Source organism: Taeniopygia guttata, chromosome 7 (assembly GCF_048771995.1).
Source record: "Taeniopygia guttata chromosome 7, bTaeGut7.mat, whole genome shotgun sequence".
Taxonomy (NCBI): domain Eukaryota; kingdom Metazoa; phylum Chordata; class Aves; order Passeriformes; family Estrildidae; genus Taeniopygia; species Taeniopygia guttata.
The window spans coordinates 21,764,906-21,787,504 of record NC_133032.1 but is presented as its reverse complement, the minus strand read 5'-3'; the positions used below and the strand labels follow the sequence as shown (position 1 = coordinate 21,787,504).

The 22,599-nt window shown below is 41.0% G+C and overlaps 1 protein-coding gene across 1 annotated transcript in view; it reads left to right on the top strand.

Annotated features, from left to right (window-relative positions):
- The window catches only part of KLF7 (KLF transcription factor 7), a 66,159-nt gene extending 43,818 nt beyond the window's left edge, over positions 1-22,341 (top strand). Inside the window, exons 3-4 of the mRNA XM_002188070.6 lie at positions 7,366-7,489; positions 13,792-22,341. Coding sequence (XP_002188106.4) covers positions 7,366-7,489; positions 13,792-13,843 — 176 coding nt within the window. The 3' untranslated portion in view covers positions 13,844-22,341. The remainder of the gene's footprint in view (positions 1-7,365; positions 7,490-13,791) is intronic.
- Positions 22,342-22,599: the final 258 nt, after the last annotated feature.

The window sequence follows — 22,599 nt, the reverse complement described above, 5'->3', positions numbered from 1 at the left end:
ATGCACATACGCTTAGATATTAGCATTGATCTCCAGAGGATGTGTGTATTAAATAGCCTGCTCTTCCTTTTTGCTAAAGAAATGAACTTCTGAATCTTAAAAAGAGGCTGATGTTGTTGTGCTCTGGACTGCAGCTGCTCACCAGCTTTTTTGTAACCTCACCAGCAGAACAGCTGCCGGAGCCATGTGATGGTAACGTGCTGAATCTGGTGTGAAAGTGGGGAGCGGGTCTGGGGCAGCTCCTCTTCTGGGTCTCATATTTGACAAAGTGTGTATATGTAATGAGGGAAGACAGGCACTGGTGTTAAGGAGATCTGTCTTGTTAGATTTCATTTTTCAGTGGTCCTTAAACCCAAATGTCCTTCTGAGATATGTTTCTATTAAATCTCATATAGCACTTTACATCGGGAGAGAGGAGTGACCAGTAACATTTTCTGTTGTGCCATGTGCTGTGTGCTGATGTTCAGCTAATTAGAAGAATTATGGCTTGGCTTCATTGGTATGCCATGTATGTAGCTTGTAAAGCTCTCAGGGACCCTTGGAGATGAAGAGTGCTACATAAATATAAAATATTGGTAATGTGAAGTTCCACATAAGGCGTCTCATTGTGCTGAGGCAGACTTTCATCATAAACTGCAGAGCAGCTTGGAGTGCCTGCCTGGCATTTCTCTGCGAGGTGCTGTGGGGGCTGCTTCTCCCCCAAAACCACACCAGCTTCTGGCACTTCTGAGGGACTTGTGTCTGCAGCAGCAGCATCCCCATAGACACTGGCCTCTGAAGGATGCCTGGGTTCATCCAGCAGTGACACTGCTGCTCCTGCAACAGCATGGTCCCACTCACCAGCCCAGGAACAATAGGTCCCAAAAGGATTTCTCAAGAAGGGGAACAAGAAAAATCATTAAAATTCTCTTAGGTTAGCAAGGAAAGTTATTAAAACACTCTTAAAAAGCACTACTTGATTCTTCACACATATCAGATCCTCAGAACTTCCTTACAGGAGAAATACATGCAAGAAATCTTGCATTTAATTCCTTTTTTCGGTTGTAATTTTACAGTTTGTCTAGTTCTCTGGAAACATCAGTGTTGAAACAAGTGTAGCTGAAACTATCTTTCAATACATACTTTTAGAAATTTAGACTTTTAGAACTAGTTTAATTTTAAATGGTTTTAAAATTACAGATTATTAAAAGGAAGGAAATATTTGTGTTTCTTTCAGACAATTCTTCTAAAATTTTGAAACTATATAATAAAAATTCTCAACTTATGCTGTTTTTTTCTGTTGTTTTCTTAAACACACTTTCACATCCTAGCTTTGTGTAGCTGTGTAATATTAAGGAACTCTAAAAGCATAGTGCAACTAATGTTTGCTTTGAATAGCCTTCAAAATATGCATATAGGCAGAATTTGGGGGTTTCCCCTCAGTTTCTTTAAACATTTTTGGCTGAATCAAAAGGAATGTCAAGGGACTAAAGCAGTCCAAGACACTACCACATTGTAGCACAAAGAATATCAGCAAAGCTTTTGACTGTGATTCTCCTCTGAAGCTCACTGCAGGACTGGGAGCTTAAACTACTTGATTGTTTAACTAAGTGCCCTGCAGGAGAGTGCCAGGAGGGGCAAGGAAATATATATGGATGGATGCATAATCATAATATCTTTGCTTTCAATTCCATAAATATACAGGGTGAAACTTGAGTCTAATGACTTGGATGGAGCCAGGGTTTCACCCCATCACACTGGAACTCTGTGATCTTATTGTGCACATCCCTAAATCTGGAGAGTTTTCTTCTTAAAGTCCCCGCTGTTGAAATTTGGGGAATAGAGAGCAAATTTCTTCCTCTGTATTTAAAAATAAATGTTCCTGGCCTGCAGGCTTGCAAAGAGAGGCTTAAAACCATGGCCCTAGGTTATCTACAAAGCTAAAGGCTAATGATGTCTGAATATTATTGTTTTCTTCTTACAAATCTCATTATTTCTGTAGAAGAGTGCACTCACGACGTTTTAACCCTTGGGATTGGCAATAAACAATGTAGCTATAAGAAATATAATGTGCCCATTGTGTGCTGGAGTTTTATGGTCATGTCCTCAGCTGATCTTGAGTAGGTACCTCTGTGTCCTGTAACCTAATGTTTCTACTAATCACTCTGCTGAAACAGCCTTCCTGAGATGTCTTAGCAAACACTGCCTTACTTCTCGGACAAGAGGAATATGTCTGGGACCTAGAGGGTGCCTGTGGGATGTAAGTGGCAAGGACAGGGGGTCTCTGTATCTTGAGAATAGACAACATCCCCATTGCTGTGTTTTGTGAGGAAACATTTGTTGTGAAGGTTTGTACAGGGTTTACAGTTTAAATATGTATTAGAGCAAAAACCTGATGTTTTCTGGTTTGTGCCTGGAGAGCAAAGGTACAGGTGTGTGCAGCTGAGCTGCTTACCTGGCCCCCTGCACCATCAAAGTAGAGAAATTCACCTCCAATTCCAGTCTGCCTGAGTATGATGTGTCACAGTCCAGCCTTGCCTTTGCCTCCCTATTAACTTGAAAAAGGATGCCATAGGTGGCAGTGTCAGGTGATGGCTTTCAATATCTAAAACTGCATGAGACAAAACGCACCAAGAATTCCCGAGGCCGGAAAATGGAGGGAGGAGTTCCAAAGGCTGGTGTGGTGGTCATTACAGAACCAACCTAGCTATATCCATCTCCATCATGTTTTGCTGGAAACCTAGTGTGTGTTTGCCACAGGAGTGTAAATGATATTGTGTGCTTGGCTTTTCATACTTTCAAATGATAAATTTTTGTCTTTCAAGAGAAAGCTGTACCAATCATGTGTTTATTTTTGCAACTAGATGCCTAATATTTAGTCTTGCATTCATCTTAGTCACAAAAAGAATAGTGACCCGATTTCAGGGCTGCCAAAGTCTGATGGATTTTTTGTTACAACTTAAAATTTTAGCTTCACTATTGCATGTTTCCCATAAATTTTCAAAGGTCTCTGTCCTCCAGTTACCAGATTGGACCAGGCTGGATGAAATAGAGGATGGAGGGCCAGACTGTACTGAAATGTGCTTTGGGGGTACTTTAGAAGAAGGGTTCGGTTGGGTGAGGTGCCATAAACAGAAGTGGAACAGAGAGCCTACTCCGCTAAGCATCCAATTCTCAGGGTATAAAATGTGCTCTAGGAACATGAAAAGGTTAAAATGAGGTATGGACCAAAGGACATACCACAGTGAAGAGATGATTCTTCACAGAAGTGTGCAGTCATGATGGACTGAAACCCTAAAGTATATCTGAAGGGCTAATAGCATTTCTGTAGGACTGTTTTGGTGATACAGCCCTTCCAGACCAGGAGGTTTCAGGACAAGGCTCTGTGCACAAATAGGTGTGTGCAGGCTGCTTCTCCAGGATCCTCACAAGGCAACTCAGATGTGTCTGATGTGAGTGTTTCCTGGTGATCAAGTGAGCTCTTTTGAGATGAGTCTTTGGTTCGGCCTGGCCAGAGTGTAGACGTGGGGATTTTTTCCTGTCCCAGGAGCTGCTGTGTGAGTGCACAGCTGGCACACTTCACCTATGGCCTGGCTCCAGCCACAGGACAAGGCTGTGGCCAGCCAGAAATAACACCTTTCCAATCCCACAGTGTGGGTGTTGGGTCCTGTTCACCCACTGTCTCACTGCAGCTCTCCTGCACTGTGCTGCACTGCCCATGGAAACCACAAGTCAATGAGCTTGGAATCCCTGGGTAGTGTCTCTGACTCCCAAGGGAAAAAGTAGAAACAGCTGAAAAGCCAGTATTTCTATGTTGCTTACAGATTTTCCCTAAGCAAATGATACATTTTTTAAACACAGCTCATCTAGGAAAATTGCATCATCCAGTCCTTGAATATATCTGCACTGCTTCCCAGGTACGTTTATGGGCGTGTGGAATCTGAGCCAGCCCCATGGTGTGGAGTAAGTTCTGAACTGAAAGAACTGAGTATTTAACATGTTCCTAGATACTGGCTTCTTTTGGATGAGGACTGGCTCCTCCATTGAGTGTATTTGTATAAATGTGGATTTATGGATTTGTTTAAAGACTGCATAGATCCTTGTGTTAAATAAAGGTGACTTAAGGAGTAGCGCCTTCTTCCTGGGAGTGGCTTGCAGGCACAAGTTTTGAATGTGGTTTTTAATTTGAGAAATTAGGAAAAAAGTCAGTGTGGCACAACTCCATGATGTGGCTATTTTTAATTGGATTTGCAGCTCATAATTAATTTCTTTAAAAGGGGGAGATCCTGGCCCCTTAGTAGTGAGTAGGAGTTTTGCCATTGCCTTCAGCAGAAGATTTCATCATCTATCTTTTTAGTCTCACTAATCCTCTGAACAAGAGAAGAGCAGCCTAACACATGGAAAGGATCCTTCCCATTTTTTCTCCCTGCTATTGCCAGTAGTGAGGTTAGGAGGACCCTCCCCCCTTTTTCATTCCCATGCTTTCTACATATGTGCACCTTGGCAAGTTACACTTCCATTTTATCTTCATGGTAGGTGAAAGCAGCCATGAAAGGAGCAGTTTGTTTGTAGTCTTCACATGCAGAGACAGGCAGGTCTCTCTTCTCCTTCCCTCTTGTGTTTTTGAGTAGCTGCAGGAGGGCAGGAAATCTAATGTCTTTGAGGTCTCTGGGTCAAGGAGCCGTCTGGCATGGCTTTAAAGGTCACTGTGCTTCTTTGCATTTACCTTGTGCACTGGGAGCTGGTACGGCAGTGTGCAGTCTGGAGCACCGAGAGGTACTGTCTGACATTTTGCTGATCAGGGCTTGGGTTACAAAGGAAAAACAAAACTCAGCTCAGGGCTGTGCAAGGCCAAAACTGGAACACTTGGGAGAGGAGCCCCTGCAGCAAGTAACAGAGATATATGTCATTCTTTGGATTCACCAGTAACCGTGCTTGGCTTTTCTGTCTCTTGTAACCTATATGTAGCACTGTATGTTTTCAAAGCTCTTGACAAATTTTAACAAACCAAACTCCACTTCAATCCTAGTAGCCTCTATAGTTTCACAGAAAGCCCAGGGTGCTTTTTCTTCACCCTTCTGCTCTGTAGATGACTGTATCCTTCAGACTGGCTGCACCTGCCAGATTTGGCTGAGCAGTTGTCTTCTGCATTTGCTTTGCAGTGTGTGTGGCAAGTGCGCTGCAAGGCAGTTTCCCTGCCTGGCTGTCTCCACTCTAAGGTAGGCACTAGAGAGCGTCAGAGAACCAAGGAACTGCATTATCATCGAGGCTTGTTTACTGACAACTTTTTAAAATAAAGCATGAACTGTTCAGACAAACTGGTGCTCCATCACAGGCACAGGATCAGGCCTGGGAAATCCCTTTTTTCTGAGGAGAGCAGATGCTATGTGCCAGGTAGGGTGCAAAGGGCTGGGGGGAGATTGCTGCAACTGCTGCAACTGCAGCTCCAGGGGCCAGCACTGGTGACAGTGTTTGAGGTACAGCTGAGTAACCAGCCCAGAAACAAGACACCAGCACCTTTCTCACTAAGGAGATTCTAACTTCTTATTTTCCTGAAGAAATCCAAAGAATAAAGGAACAAGAGGTGAGTCTGCGGAGATGACCAAGCGGGCACATTCTAAGTGGGGTAGTATTATTGTTGGCTCAGTCCATTGTCCTGTTGGGCATTTTCCCATGGGGGACTGTGACTCACAGCAGGGACATCCAGGCTGGCCCTTCTTCAGGGACTGTGGGATAAATGGATATTTTGGTGTAGTCTTGCCAGCTGCTGCCCCCTCTTCACAACTTCATCCCAGTGAATCCTTTAACTGAACTACTGAGCCAAAGAAACTTCTCAAAGGCCAATAAAATGGCTCAACTTCACTTATGGTCTCAGCCCATTCTGCTGTTCTGTCTGGGGCAGATGACCACTGTGCAGCAGAGCTGTCTGTGCAACAAGAAGTCTGCAGAAACTCACAGACCAGAGAACAGCTTTTTTTTTTTTTTTTCATGTATTTTGCTGCAATTTTCTTTCCCTTTTCACTTTTGTTGCTCTTTTTGCATCTCCAGTACATCATCATGGTATACATAGATCTCCCATATCCAGATCTCACTCTTCAACTTGCTGAACAGACACACTAAATACAGCAATCTGTGTCTCTGCATTGTCTGCTGTGGTCAAATGATTGTTTCATGTGACTGGCCTAGAGGGGTCTTACAAACTGTAGCCTTGGTGTTGCATGTGGTGTTTTTTTTAAGATTACCTTCTTAGGAATTTTAAGAACAAATAAGTAATAAACCACTTAGAAGCTTGGTAGTGAAAGTGATTTCTTTTGCTGAATTTTATCTCAACTAACTGCATGGTAAAGAATGACATGGAGTTACTATAGGAGGAGATGCACTGGAGCATTTGTTGTGGGAGGGAGATGTTAAATTTGAATGCACACCAATACATGTGCACTGAAAAGGAAAAGGGAGTCATGACTTGGGATTCTTCATCAGAAGGTGTTAATGACTCCACAGATGTTACACCATGGCAGACTTTGATCTGCAGAGACTGATGTGCATTAGAAGATAGTTAGATGTGAGCATAGAATCATGGAATATCCTGGGAAGGAACCCACAAGAATCATTGTGTCCAACTCCGACCAGCAGACTAGAATCTCTCTTGTCTTACCACTACACCATTTCACTGCCTTCAAGGGTACTGTTAATATTTTGGGGCAGAATAACAGCTGATGAAGGTATAGTGCAAGAAGCCTGAAGGACCAGCTGATTCAAAGAAGTAAAACTGTATCCTCTCACACTCGATGACCTGACACGTAATTTCTTGGTCCCAGGAGTAGATATTGTAGAAGCAAGTCAAAAAGGTGCAGTCTTTGGAGGCAGCAGGCATGAATGCTTGAGGGGAGCGGATGTAAGGCTGGCCACATAAAGGGTAAATAGAATCGGGGTGAAGCATGTGATGCAGTAGTGGTGGTCACTCAGCAGTGGTGCACACCTGTACAGTCTTCAGGTGTTAGTACAGTCACTCAAGTACTGCAGTAATACATCTGGCAAGGTTAGAGTGAGCTGAAAAGCTGTTTGAAAATCAAGCTTCAGCCACACAGCTGCTTAGACATTTGAGGACATTCTTAAGGCTTCTTCAAAGGCCAGTTGCCTGGTTTTGTTAGAAACAAGATATAAGGTTGTGTGAGAATTTCAGCTGTGGTAAAATCTGGAGTGGAACTGTCCTCAGTACAATGCATCACAAGCCCTAGGTTATTTGCATCCCACGCTGACCAAGAATTGTAAGAAGGGCTAAGTGACTCAAATGGGTTAGAGGCAGGGTGGGAGGGCATGGGGCTTTTAAGCTGAGTGCTCAGTAATGCTGCTGCCGCGCTGACTGTTCTCTCCTCCCCTCTGCAGGTGAGAAGCCTTACAAGTGCTCGTGGGAAGGGTGCGAGTGGCGTTTTGCACGCAGCGACGAGCTCACGAGGCATTACAGAAAGCACACGGGTGCAAAGCCCTTTAAATGCAACCATTGTGACAGGTAATGCAGCTCCTAACATGGTGTTCAAGAAACCTGTGGACTTTGGTGACTGGCAGGGAGCCTCCAGCTCCCGGAGACAAGAGACCCGTCTCCCAGCAGAGGGGCCCCTTCTGTCCCAGTGCCTGGATCCCTGTACCATGGAGGGACCCTCTGCTCAGCTCCTGTCCTCTCTGGCTTAGTGGCCAGGCAGGCTGGCAGATGGGGAATTCTTCCTAAGCAGTCTAATCCCACAGCACAGAACAAAACGTGGGAACAGGTGTAGGCCTGACTGAACCCTGCTGGTGTCTGTTGTGGGCACAGGATTCAGTTCATAGGGCAGTCTTGTAAATGTTCTTAAGGCAGAGAATACATTCAGAGGGCCTTAGACCATTTCAGTGATGGACATCTTCACAAAGCATCTCCTGAGCTTTCTGTCTTCTGATCCTGTAAGCCTGCTATCACAAAGGCAAAGCACCCTCTATTTGCTCTGCTTCAAGGACTGCCCCGAGTAACACTGCTGGCTACCCACATTAGGGCAGGGTGTGCCTCACAAAAACACTGTTGTATGGCAGGAGGAATGGGGAGTTCGTGGCTGTTGTGCCACAAGTGGCCCAAATCTATAGGAAACCTCTAGGGAAAAAAGCATTAAATTTCTGTATGATCGTTGTCTCCTCTTAGCACTGAGTCCGGGGCTCCTAAAGGAAAGTCAACAAAGGGCACCATTCTCAAAAGCCCAAGAGTGATTTAGACACATTTTACCATTCAAATTCATGGGATTGTATTATGTAGGATCAGTGATCTCTGCACATTCCTGCTAATTAGTGAATCTTTTCCTACAATTTTAAATCTCACTCTTGACATCTGTTTGAAGTGGGAAATATTCTGCACCTTCATTCAGTGAGGGCCCAGACTTGAAAGCCTGGCAGGTGCTCAGGGCCGAGGTGCCTAAGGAGCCTGTCACACAGCAGTGCCCTGGGGCTTGGAAATGAGGTGTGAGCTGAGCACCCAGCAGCTCTCACCGCGGTGCGCTTGTACAGCCCTCGCTGCTTTTGCTGCTTCAGTCAATACTGAGCTTCTCTGAAAAATCTGGTCATCCTTGCTTGGTGCTGAGTGTTTTTGAAAGCTGGATTCTTTCAATTTAGAAACAAAACCAAAAGAACACCCTTCTCCACATCCCCAGTCCCTACTGATAAGAAATCAGGGTGGAGCAAAAGCAATTACCCCTGTAATGACTCTTGACAGCACTGACAGGATCGAACAATGAGCACTTCTCCCCCATTCACCCCCCCAGCTGAAGACTGGCAGTGCCCTGGGTGAAACCTGGATCCACTACTGAGTAATCAAATAACGTGCTTGCATCTGAACATGTTATCCAGCTAATCCTATTTATATTTTTTTTAAAGAGGCTTAAGAAAATTACCCATCTTTTTAATGCAGCACTAAGGTTCTGTACTGTGATAAGGAAACGTTTTGTAATAAAATAAAGCCTCTAGGAAGCCTGTGGGTACACCAGACCAACAGAGAATATGCGTGGAGAGAGGATGTGTGGGATATAAACAAGGGACCCCATCCTTTTATGGGAAGGAAATTTGATCATTTTCACATCCTGCCTTTCCAAGAGTTTCATCTCCTTAAGTGCTCTTCTGCCCTTGTCTCCCCTCTTCCCGTCCCCCTTCCCCCACGGAGGGCTTCCTCTTGGATTATCTTTTGTTTTATCCCTGGATCATCTTTTGTTTGCTCAGAATGAGGGACAGGATAAGCCAAGCAGGGACCTCTGCAGTTCTGCTTTTGTTTAAGCACTTCTGTGAATGAGAACAATTATGTTCTCTGTTTTAAATGTAAGTCACTGCCTTTCTCTTTTCTTTCCTCGAGTGGCCCCACAAACACACACACACATATACATGCCCTAGGGTTTCTGTCAGCACAAACAATATTTTTAGCAGAGATCTAGAGAAATACAGCCAGTATTTTCAACTCCTTGGTCTCTTTCAGCCCTTTGTTAAGTGTTCGTTATTCTCCCTCCACATATTATCCCTTTCTACCTAGCTTTTCTCTTTGGCAGCAAACTCAGTCACTGCAGTCAAGAGATATATTCCTGTAATCATCTAATGCATTTTCAACTCTTCTACTGAATCTGTAGATGAAGGAATAACATTATTAATAAAATTCAGAGTGCTGAGGATTGTGCACTGTTAAACTCTATGCCCATACTATCTGTGTGTGGTGATAGGAGGCAGATTTATCCTTATTCCCCCAGTTAATTGTTGCAATCTTTCAGAGTGACAGTGCCTGTTCTTTTGCCCCCCTCTGCCATACTACTGTTTTTCATTCTTTTCTCATTCTCAGGCCTCTTTGCTACCACCTACTGCAGAGGTCACCTCAAGCAAGCACTGAAACATGAGCCTAAAACTGCCTTTAGCCATGTAAGCAGACTTTTAAAGATGTGCCTTCCTGAGCCAGGGTTCCAGCTGGAGAACAGTTTCTCTGTATTTGAACTGCTACCCTTTATTGCACTCACCATTATTGACAGAAGATGTGGCCACTCTCTCAGACATGCTGCCTTGTTAGGTTTTAAGGAGCTGATTGGAGCTGTTTTAACAACACTGTTGTAGCACAAATCCTATGCCTGTTGTTGTTCAGAGCTGAAGGCTGTATCTTGGCAAACAGAGCATGGAAGGGGTGATTCAGATAGCAGAAGGGGATGTTGTTCACACAGTCTGGCTGCAGTTCCCTTCCAAGACTGTTTTTAGATGTGTTTGTGTCTCTCACCTTCCGACCAATGTCAAAGGAGTATTAATGTCCGCTGTGTATAAGTAAATTTTATAACAAAAGAGATGAGATTCTCTTCTGCTCTCCCAGCCCTGTCCCAACACCATGCAGCCCACAGATCACATTGTTAGTCATAGCTGGCAAACTACCACTGCTTTGAGTAACATCATATGTACTGCAAATGGTGTGTAGCTTTGTGGCAGCAGGAGAGAAAGGAGAATCAGCTAAAGTGGGGTGGAAAGCACCCTAGGAAAGTCCTTAGTGCCTTCCAGATGCCAGGGTTATGCTCGTTGGTAGCATTTCCCAGGAATTTTGCTCTTCAGAAACACAGGCTAGGGTTGTTCCTCACACGGTGCAAGCCCTCAGTACTTCAAGGGGAAGAGTTTGACAGGGTAGTATCACTTGCTGATTCTAGATAAATAGGTGTTTAGGAGACAGCAGCTTAGTGACAGACTGTTGGGATGCATGTTCCTATCTACATATGTGCACATGTGCTCATGGTTTCCTTGTTGATAGCAAGCAGAGAGTGCACTTAGCTGGAATGAACACATCCCACAGTGGAAAATCCACAGCTGGTAGGAAAGATGGCTGAGTGATACATGGCCTCTCATTGTACTTACCTTCCCTTTTTCTCCTTCAGAGGCATCAGTGCCAAGCAGTATTGTGTTGCTAAGGAGATACAGCAAAAAGAGAAAGGGAGGAATCATGTCTGGGAGCAGGGAATTTGTGTATCACACATCCCTGTATGAGTTTTAAAATTAGAGTGTCTTATTCTAGCATAAACTGTTCTTTCTAGGAAGAGCTAGACTGAGGGGGGGAGAAGCCCTCAGAGAAGGGGCCCACGTGTGATGTGTAAAGCTGCTCTGGAACTGAAAGACTTTTAGAGCCAGAGGTGCAGAGAAGTCTCATGTCATGGGTAGGACTAGAGACCAGCAAGCCCCCCTGTTGCTTGATTTTTGAAGAGTAGTTTCCTTTGACAGCTTATCCTGTGGAGCCTCTTCCACTGCTGCCTCTAGTCCCAGAAAGAAAAAAAAAAAAAAGAAAAAAAAGAAGTGTGTCCAGTAATCAGTAGGCTTTTTGACAGTATGATTTAGTTGCAAAAATTAAAAATTTTGTATAGACTGTTTTACAGTTGAAAATAAATATCCACATCCACCAGCCTTACCAAGAGATAGAACTAACCAAATTAGGTAGCGGGAGAATGTGAAGAATTAGTATTGTACCACTTTATTAGCTATAAACTAGCAAATATGGCACCATTTTATTACCTATAAAAATATTATGGGTGCTAATACGGTAGTTACTGATGTGAAGCAATGTACTGAATCTATAATTTTAACAGATCTGGCTATGATGTGACTCAGCATACACTTTCCTGGGTTGCATCTGTAAAAGAGACAACTGGAAAGGAAAAGCTGCGCTTTGGTGGGGGTTTTGTGACTAGTCCTAGACTGAAGTGCCAGCTGGTGCATGCCTTTTTGGCAGCCACTCAAGCTGTTATTTTGTTTTGGCAGCCCTTGTAGCCAGAGCATGCTGCTTTCTCAGTTTAAGACTGATGAGAGACGTTGGTCCAAGGATGTATTTTGTCACTCTAGGTCTAGAAAATTCTAGCTGTGCAGACACTGCTGTGTTGAAAGTCCAGTGTCCATTGTGACATTCACATGTGTCTTGCTGTGCCTCTTGTAGGACCTTGGAGGAATGCCTTCTCCATCCTATTTTGAAGTCTCATTTTTGCCATTCGGAAGATAGTAACTCCCTTGTAACCCCTGCAAGTAGAGAAGAGATGACTTGAGCAGAGCTATGCTCATTGCTCATTTACAAAAGATGAGTAAATGACTACTTTTCTTGTGGAAGATGTCTTGTTTTAAGGTTTCTTTGTCTTAAAAATGTACCTCTTGATCACTCATCTCTTTGTGTAGATGCTGATTGATCACATGTGCAGTGGAATACTTCAGCAGGACAGAAAAAGTCCCCTAACTATTTAAAATAGTTTCATTTTTATAGTTCTTCTCAGCCTTTCTTTGCTTAGGGTGTTTATCCTTTGGGTATTTAGATTGACTGTTCTTTTTTTATCTATCAGTATTAGCTTTTTGGAGGGGTTGTTAATTTTTTTCTTCTGCTTCTTTCTGAAAACTACAAAACACTCAAATACTGCTTTTTAAAAAATACACTCAGCACCCATAGATGAGCTATCTTGATGCTCACAATAAGCCATTTGGATACTCTTCAGACCATTATTGGTGGCTGCTTTATACTCCAGTTCTGTGGAGCACTGAAAAGACATGCCAGGCAAATCAGTTCTGTCAGTAGCTTTTCCTAGTGTTTTTAGATCCTACAGAACCAGTTTACTCAAAAGCCACAGGTGTGTGGGGGTTGGTGTGATATTTGTAGTAAATGTTTTTAAAATAAATAAGCCAGTGTCTTGTGGCTTAAGGTGGAAAGAAGGTAAGCCAGAATTTGCAGGAAACTTGAAAACCTACTGTTTTTAAATGTGCTACTGAAGTTGCTAGTAGAAGTTTAATTTCTAAGTGTGCCTTCAGTCCTGTCACTGTGACAGGCTCCATTTTAGGGCTGTGGGGTAGGCACCCAGCACCACTGCCAGCTTCTCCTGTGGTTTGCTTTCCAGTGCCATACATATCTTAGACAACACTCTGATGGTGGGTGTAATGGATTGGTACTTTCAATCCCATATCTAATGGGTATGGAGTCTGTCTCATCAGGATCCAGCTACATGTGCAGAATGACAGAAAATCATGTTTTCTTATGAAAAAAATAAATATAATTTCTTATGAGATGGAAAAATCTTTGTGGATAAAGAACAGAAGTTGGAAGCCCAATTCCTGGGTTTCTTTTTTTTTTCCCCGTGGTTTTACCGCACCTGTGTGATTTACAACTTCTTTGCCTTCTCTGTCTTTCAATTGTCACTCTTACAAAATAGGCATAATATCTTCTGTCAACATCCTTCAGGGAGATAATATTCATCAGAATCCACATATTACCACCCAGATTCCCAGCTGAGAGGAAGGGGGAGATATGAAGCCTGATGGATTGTTAGCCTCCAAAGTCTGAGCCAGATTTCCTTCCAGTTTGGAGTTATAAAAGAGAATTTAGCTTTCAAAACTAGCATCATTCTTTGGTGCTTTTTGCAAGGAGTGGGCACTTGAGAAAGCTGATATTTTTGAAAATGGTGTTGCTGAATAAAACTGATTTGTTTTATTTATTTTTAATATGTAAGCACACACTCACTAAATATTTTGTTTTATAGTCCAGATGTGTAGATGAGCACTCTTCCCTGATGTCTGACTCAGTGAAAGAAGCGAGAGGGAGAGGAACAGAGAAAGGATAAACGTTGTCTCTTTAGCTGCTGAAGAGCCAGGGTAGTTGCCTATCTGTGGTCACAGAAGTTGATCACACAGGCTTTAGTTGTGATCCATGGATAGCTCAAGGAATGTCTCTCTAAACTGGTATATGTATTTTCTTCTGTACATAAGGAAGGAGCAGAAACCCTGTTTTCCAAAATCCAATAGTTATTTCCTGCTTGCTTTATGTTGCAGGTGTTTTTCCAGGTCGGATCACCTCGCCCTCCACATGAAGAGACACATCTAAATATCAGTCAGCTTGGCATGGATGTCATCTGGGCTAAGTGTTGTGAGATGAAAGTGGAACTCAAGTTACAACGTGCTACCTTACAGGAGAAGAGAACTTGATCCCGTGTAATCCTCTGTACAGGGACCACATGCTCACAGTGTCATGCTCCCAGTTACACTTCAATACCTACATCGGTTCTTTTATGCCTTGCCCCAGCCGGATGGGAGAAGATGCAGGCGAGGAAATGATACATAGCTGAAGTCAGTGAAAAAGAACAATTACTTACAGTACTTCATCCCTCTTGGATTTGTTTCTTGTTTTTACCAGTGGGAATCAAAGAAAACAGAGGAGGCTTCCCTGCAGGTGGATGGCAGTAGGAGGGGCTTATCTAACTTGCTTCTCAGTGCAACTCAGTAGAAGAATATGTCGTCTTGAAGTTGCATATTTGTAGCACTAACTTTCTTTTTAAATAGATGGGGGGAAAACAATGACCTAGAAAACCAAATCCCAGTTTGGTAGCCAAAATTAACCTCTTGGGTTTTTTGTTCTTTCTCTGAGAATTCATAATGTTCAGTGCATCAGACTTCTCACAGACACTTTTGACCTGTCTTGGTTTTGATTCTTCTTCCCAGAACTGAACTGTTGAGATGCTTTTAAGTCAATACCAGTGGCCTTAACGGCAGTAGACTGTGGAGTGACACTTGTGACACAAACATCCTCTTTTTGGCCTGAGTTTATGTAGACTTCATGGAGGATTATATTTTTGTTGATTGTTTTTATTTTAATTTTTTTTTTTGGCTATTGCACAACATATGCACTAGGGACTCTGGAAGCTGCTGCCACCATGGCTAAGTAGCCAAGGGATAAACCCCTGAGATACAGCACCTAATATCTCTGTAAGCCTCACCTTATTGCCATAGCTAGGACTTCTTGTTTATTTTTTGAACAAAAAACTTTAAAAGCTTGTTTGGAAGCTTAAACCTTTTTTCTCTTTTCTCCACAAACAAGTGATCTTCAGAACTCCTTGTCTTCACCTGGATATCAGTCTGGGACTGGCCACACAGGCATGACTACAGGATTCCTTCTACATCATTGAGCATATTAGCCACAACCCACGGTGATTTAGTGGTGAATTCTGTTGCTTTTTCTTGCAGTTCTTCTATTAACCAATTTAAAACATTAGCCTTTTGTTTCTGTAAAGAGCATCTGCAGACGTTTTAATTTAAACCTGTTTGTTGAGCATCTTACACACAAAAAAAACCCCAAGCCAAAAATCCTACTCCAGTCTCTGAGTAGGAAATCAAGAACCTCTTCCAAGTACAATGGCTTCATTCAGCATTAGCCCGTTTATCAAAGTCTTGCTTTTCTGTTCATCAAGTTGATGCTGTAGCCCACTCCTATATGAAATAATGTAACCATGTGAGCGGTGAAGGAAGGGATTGGATTTTACATACAGCAGTGAGGCATTTCCAAATGATTGGTCCAAAGTATTACTAACCTAGAGAGGTCCATTTTGGCCTACGGTGTGAATCATCAAGGAGAAGTGGAGGTCTCATGCTCACCCTTCCGTCATAATAATTTGATTTCTTTGGCTCAAAGTGGATTAAAGTCTTCATTACAAAAGGAAAAAAAAAAAAACCCTAAAAAATGTATTGCCATAACTTGTATTTGAACCTATTTGGCACTGGCCCTGACTCCAAAGACTGCATTTAGGACCATGAAAATGGCCTATGCAAGCAGGCAGGCTGTCATTAGGTTGTATATTTTGTATATTCTCGGACCATCCCTACAAGATGTGTCTAGAAATGAAACAAAATAGCGTGTGGTCCACAAATGGTTGCTGCTCTTTTATAATGTATTAGCCAACTGCCCTTCTTTGACTGTTTTGACTTATTGACTGTTAAATATTTCCCTTAATTTATGGTTTGGGAGGTTAAATTGTACTCTAAGGGGAAAAAAGAGCAAACAAGAAACTCAATAGATGTTTTTAAGAGCTGTCACCGGGATCCTTGGCACTTGAATTCTCAGCATTTTGCAACCTTTGGTTCCAGTGAGAGATTGAATTTATTCAAAAGATGCTGGTTTTCCTCACAGTTTTCACAAAACACTGTGACTGTCAACTGAACACTTTGGGGACAGGGGGGAAATACGATGTCTGGCCCATATGGTATGAAATATGGACCAAAATCTAACCATCTTTTAGGGGCAATGATGTAATATTCATGATAAGAGCATGAGAGAGAGTGAAAGAAAGTCAGAAAGAAAGAGAGAAGAAAAAATTGAATTTATTCCAAAGATTTAAAACTAACTATACTCTATATGTGTATATATATATACTTATATATATATATGTATACATTTAAAAATTGCAGAGCACTGCTTGCTGACAATCTCGTATTTCTCTACTTCTGTATTTGCATACTTCTTATGGCCATTCCACCCAGCTGTTTCACTGGGACTGAGGGCCCTAGAATCTAATTTGTATTGAAACAAATAGAGCATCCTGCCAGATCACAGAATCAGTGTCCTGAGTTGTAAGGGACCCACAAGGATCAAAAAGTCCAACTCCTGGCCCTGCGCAGGACATCCCAAGAATCCCACCATGTGCCTGAGAGTGTTGTCCAAATGCTCCTTGAGCTCTGGCTGGCTTGGGGCTGTGACCACTTCCCTTCCCAACACCTGGGGAGCCTTTTTCTGGTGTCTGACCACCTGCTGGGTAAAGAACTTTTTCCTAATGTCCAGCCTGAACTTCCCCTGACACAGCTCCATCCCATTCCTTTGTATCCTGTCACTGGTCACCAGACAGCAGAGATTGGTGCTGCCTCTCTGCTGCCCCTCAGGAAGATATCTAATGGGAACTGAAACCTCAGCTGTGTGAAACTGTAGAGCATCCAGTGAGTGCATTAGATTACAAAAAGTATGAGAATCCTATAATTTCATTACTGTAGTGTCCTAAAATTTATGCGCTCAAATTCTCCACTACAATATTCATTGGCTGTGAACCTGCAAAAATATCCTCCTTTGCCCTCTGAACACACCTGCCTTTAGATGTGCTATCAGTAGTATATAAACCTTAATTATTAAGTGATGGTTTAAACACCAGACTCTATTTAAATTAGAAAGAGTCAAGTAAGACAGTCTTTTAGTTCCAGTTGTCATTTGTGGTCTTGTTGGCATATTATTTAAATATACCAGAACAAGGGCCCCAGGGGAAAAAAATGCTGAAATATGTCTTTACTTTGTTCAAAAGGAAGCCTACATCTAAATCCTGGATCCAAATAGCCTAAAAACATAGAAAAAATGAGGTAAAAGGCAGATTTCAAATTTCTCAGGCTTTGTAGCAGGTCTTGAACTCTGAAGCCAAATCTGAGCTTTGGAACCACCTCTTATGTTTGAAAAGCAAGGTATTTTTTGGCTGTATATATGGCGTACCCAGTCAATCTCTTGACTTCCGTTTTTGGGCACTCATATGCAAGTGTCTTAGTCATTACTAAAATTTGGAACCATAACTTTGGTATTTTATAGATCAAGTCTCCATTTTGGAAAGGCATAATTAGTGACACATTCCAGGACTGTTTTTTTTACAATGACAAGTTTGTTTCTATGCGGATATTTTAAGCTGTACACTTCAAACTTGTGTAGTCTGTTATAGTTCCTTTTTGGGCTTGTGTCTCCTTGCTAAAGTTGTATAGTTGTTCTCTCTCTGTAAATTATGAGTAGAATCAAACTAAAGAGGAAAGGCTCTGTGTAAAGCTTCTTGAAAGCAAACCCATAAATTTGGTGACAGTTGAGGACTGAGTTATCCAGCTGTAGAAAGGAGAAGCTTTACCTCGTTTCCTTCAATGTGAAATTTATGCCTATTTGCAAAAGAGAAGCCATTATAAGAAAGTCAGATATGGGTTTCCAAGGTCATGGAACTATAGGATGAAAACAGATTGAGCTAAGAGTCTCACAAAATAGTGTACACAGAGGAAGCAACTAAAATAAAAGTGAGTTTTTATGATTAGCTAAACAATATTTTGGATCAGAACAGTCAATCATAGAATCATACATGTGGAAAGGGGCCTCCAGAGGCCATGTTAGCCAACCTCCAACTAGAGCTGTTTGCTCACGGCTGTAGCCAGCTGAGTTTTAAATATCCTCACAAATGGAAATTCTGCAACCTCTCTGTCCAAGCTGTTCCAATATTTAACCACTCTCATGGTAAAAACAAAAAAAAAAATCCAAAAAACTGTGTGTCAAGTAGGAATTTTTCATGTTCAAACCTGTTTTCAGGCCTCTTCCACTGTGCACCTCCAAGAAGAGTCTGGCTTCTTCTCTGCAGTCTTGGTTAGGTATATGGAAATAGCAATAAGATCTACACTTACCCTTCTTTTCCTAAGGCTGAATCATGTCTCTCAGCCTCTTTTCATCCATCATGTGTTCCACTGCCTTCGTGGTGAATCTCTGCTAGACTTGCTCCCATATGTCAATCATTTTCATGATTGGGGAGACAGAATATTCCAGGTCGAGATGTGCTTTGTATGTGACAGTGTTGATAAAATTTTTTTTTCTGGATTTTTCCATTATCTGAGACAACTTAAAGTCAAGATTCTATTTTGAAAACGAATAAAAAAATAATTTCGGAAGCACTGTTATAAATAGTTTTCTAATCAAATTTGCCAAATCTGTGCATAAAGATATGCTTATAAAAATATACTGTACCACCAGCTTGAGGCCTGGCTAGCAAAATTTGTTTTTCCTCGACATGATCATTGATGGTTCACTTTGAACTAAAGGATATATTGTTTCATTTGTACTGTATCAAACATGAGGACATATGATACTGTATTTTAGTCACTTCTTACACTAAAACAGCACTTCGATGCATCTTTATTCTGTTTGGTTTTCCCCTTAGGAGATAAAGAGCAACATAAAATATCAGATATATTTTATAGAGATTGGTCTAAAAGTGGATGGCAGAATCCAGAGTATTTTTCATTATTTCTGAGTTCTTTTTTCAGTAGCTAGTACTCAGTCAAGACAATTGTATTACCTGGCTAAACTAGCAACTGAAGTGAAATTCTAGATTCTTTCAATATCTTGGATGAGGCCCTGAGCAGTCTGATCTCACTAAACAAAGGGTTAAATGTTGGATTAGGTGACCTCCAGAAGAACCTTCCAGTACTAATTTTTCTGTGTTTCTATGATTCATTTCACAGCTCTTACTTATTAAATGTGTACTGGTTCTATTTCTTCATAGTCTTGTGCTGATGAAACAGACTGTAGGGCAGATCTGTAGGTTTTTTCTTGAATTCTGAGAGTTTCATCCTTGTTAAACTTTATAAGGTTTCTTCATGAGGGAGACTTATAGAGAAAGAAATGTTAAAAGAACCCAAACCCTTAGCAAACCAGTTTGAAGCAATATCGTACCTTGATACGTGTCACAGCCGCAGGGACTAGCCAGATATTATGGAAACAAGTTTGCTAGAGTGGAAGACCCATGTGATGTCTCAGAAATGGTTTCCAGGACCTGAAATCTAAGCCAACATATTTCTACAAAGGGGAACATTTTTTTTCATTCATTCTTATTTTCCTCAGACTTTTTGGAATTGCTGTTTTTCTTGGGGTAGCACATTTTCACTTAATGCATGGGAAGCACTCACCAAACACAGACGGGATGAAGAATCTCAATGCAAGAGGATCCCTCAGTCTTTGCTTTCAGAATTGTTTTAACTTCAGGCATAAAAAATTAACTAGTCACTAGGGTGTTTAGCTAAAATGGAGTTGATCAATAATGATTGTTGCAGTGACTGAGTAAATCTCAGCTGTGACCTTTCTGATATCTACAGAATCAGGCTTTCTCCCTCATTTTTATCTGACCCTAGACAATTTGGGGTTTGTATCTAATATAAAGGTTGCTCCTCCTATTTAACACACTTTATTTGTCTGGATACAAAAGAGGTGGTAATTGGTACTTTTGGCAAAGCTGATGAAGTCCAACTTCCTAAAGTGTTTCCCTTCCTCTTCTCTTAATGTATGTCAAAATCTTTAAATTAGAAAAAAAAGAGAGGAAAATTTTGTAAATAATTTATAGTTATAAGGCCAGCACTCAGTGGATCAAGGGCTTTTACTCTTGATTTCATTCAGGACTTGGCACATTCTGTCATTCCATCCAGTAAGACTGTTTTTGAGCTTTCATATCCTGGGTGATGCTCTAACCTAGAACTTCTGAACTACTTTTTTGCTGATTTCAGATAGAATTGCACTTGTAAAGATATCTACATACCAAGAAAAAAAAAAAAAAAACAACAAAACAATGCTTGACAATAACTATTTAACTTTGTCTTGAAAAGATAGAAATATTTTTCTCCCAAGATACTATAACATTGACAAGTCTTGCCTGTCTTTCATTAGCTTTTAAACTACATCTTCATGAATGATCTTTTCCAGATCAAGCTTGGATATTTTTCTTCCTTTTGTCACACTTGTGTCTCTTTTTATTAATTGTTGAGGGATGACTACTGCAGTCTTTCTCCTCCACGGCTCTGCACAGGCTTCAGTGGCAAGATTTAGCGTTGTAAGGACTGTAGGATCTGGCCTACCAGGTACTAAGGTCTGTGTTGTAAAGCTGAGAATTTCCTCCTCCCTTAGAGTCCTCCCTTAGAGGAAGAAGTCTTGAGAATACTTGTGCTATATAAGTTATATATATAATTATACAGTTGTATATATAAATTATATACCTAGAAATGTTGAGATGGGGAGTAGACTGCCTTTATCACCTCAAGAATGAGTTTCCCTACCTGAAAACTTTCAAATGCAGGCGTCATTTTAGAAACAGGGTTTTATAGTTTTCCTTAATGCTTGCTGATGGCATTTTTGTTGTAATAATTGAAGTTGGAATCTGCGATTTTCAAAATGAAAGCTTTGATGACTTTTTTTTTAAAGTGCTTTGGTCTTAACTTCTATATACTGCCAGAAAACAGGTTCTCCACCCTGTCTCTGTGTGGGTGTGGATGTACAACAGTATACTGTATATACCTACACAGAAGAGCAAACTGAGCTACTGACTTACAGTTTGTAGTAGCCAACTGTGCCTATTGCTTTCATTTAAGGAGGGCACTTGCTGTTGCCACTGCATTTTAGGTATCATGTCAGCTTCTGTGGGAAAGTTTTCAACAGTGCTGGAAAATACATGTTGCTGTGTACTGTGAATGAGTAGGCTGCAAATTTGGGGATTGGGAGGGGAGGTGGGAAGGGAGGGGGATGAGGGCTTCGCATGTACACACTAAAGGGAACTAGAAGGGACAGAAACATGGGAATTTTAGCCTTTATTGTTGGGCTCTCGGGGAAATGAAAAGCTAACATGTAGTCCCTGGAAGGCCTGATGGCTGAAGGGCTGATCTTTGTGTTTTGCAACATATGTTTTACCCATCACTCTGTATTTAAATCCCCAGGCCTGTCAGATTCTGGAAGTAGATCAAAACACTGGTTTAAACACTACTTTGTTACCAAGGCCATGTCTCTACCAGGGAAGCTGTCCTACGTTAAAATCAGTCTAGCTAAATCACTTTGTAGCTGCACCTGTTATGTGATTGCCTGGATCAAGTTTGCATTGGCATCCTATGCAGTTAAGCTGAAGTGTAAGAAATGCTTCAACTAATTAAGATACCTCTACAGGAAGGTTCTTGCACCATTTAAGTACCTGGTTTTGAAATTACTGCATATAAACCATAAGAGCTTTTCTCTTAGAAACAAGGCCTTAGCTTGGCACGTCTGCTCATCTAGTTGAAAAAATAATAACGCAGGCTGAGTTTTTTTGTTTTGTTTGTTTGTTTGTTTGTGGGTTTTTGTTTGTTTGTTTTTTGCTTTTTGTTTTTTTTTTTTTTTTTCTTTTCAAAATTACCTGTTTTCCCTTTTGTTCTTTGAAACTTGCTCTCTACCACACATTAGATTTTTGTTTGGGGAATTTTGGTTTAACAACAAAAACAATAACAACAACAAAATGTATGAATGCTCCCTATTAAAAAAAAAACCAAAAAAATCAACAAAAAAAAACAAACAACATTGCTTGAAGGACTTTCATTTTGCACTATAATTTTTCTTTTACCAGATGTGTCTGACAAGTGCATTTCAGAGATGCCCTCGGTCACGTTCACTCAGGCCTACTCTGGTATTTCTAATATATCACAGAAGTACCCAATCTTGTAGCCCTCAGTTCTGCCTTTTTTTGACATTTTATTTTTTTTAAGCTTTTTATATATATATATATATATATATAAATATATTACTTTGTCAGTTTTTTTGCTGTACAAAAAGTCTTAAGATTTAAAAATATTATTTGTATTATATGATGGTGGTATGTTAATGTTACAAAATTATTAATGAAGAAAAAATTTATTTTTGTTACTGGTCTGTTTCATAATTCTTTTTTAAATTGGTATATTGTAAGATATCTATGCAAAAATGTTATGTGACGCATTTTTATTTAAGAATGTAATATGTGTAATAAACTGTAGAATGTGTTTGGCCCAACAGTGTTTAGTGTGCCTTGTACATTATTTCCTTATGAAAACTACTGTGAAGAGTTAAACGGCTTTTGGAGTTAAGGCTAGTGTTCTGTAAACAGTTATTGACATAAAAATACAATTTCTAAGTCTGCTTTAGCCCATCAGAATAATATTTCTGGATTTAAATAATTTATTTTTAATGTATTTTGTAACAGTTCAAGTGTTGCTTATATTCATGCTGTGTCACATGTTGCTTTTGGAAAAGATGCTCAGGAAGGAAGTTCT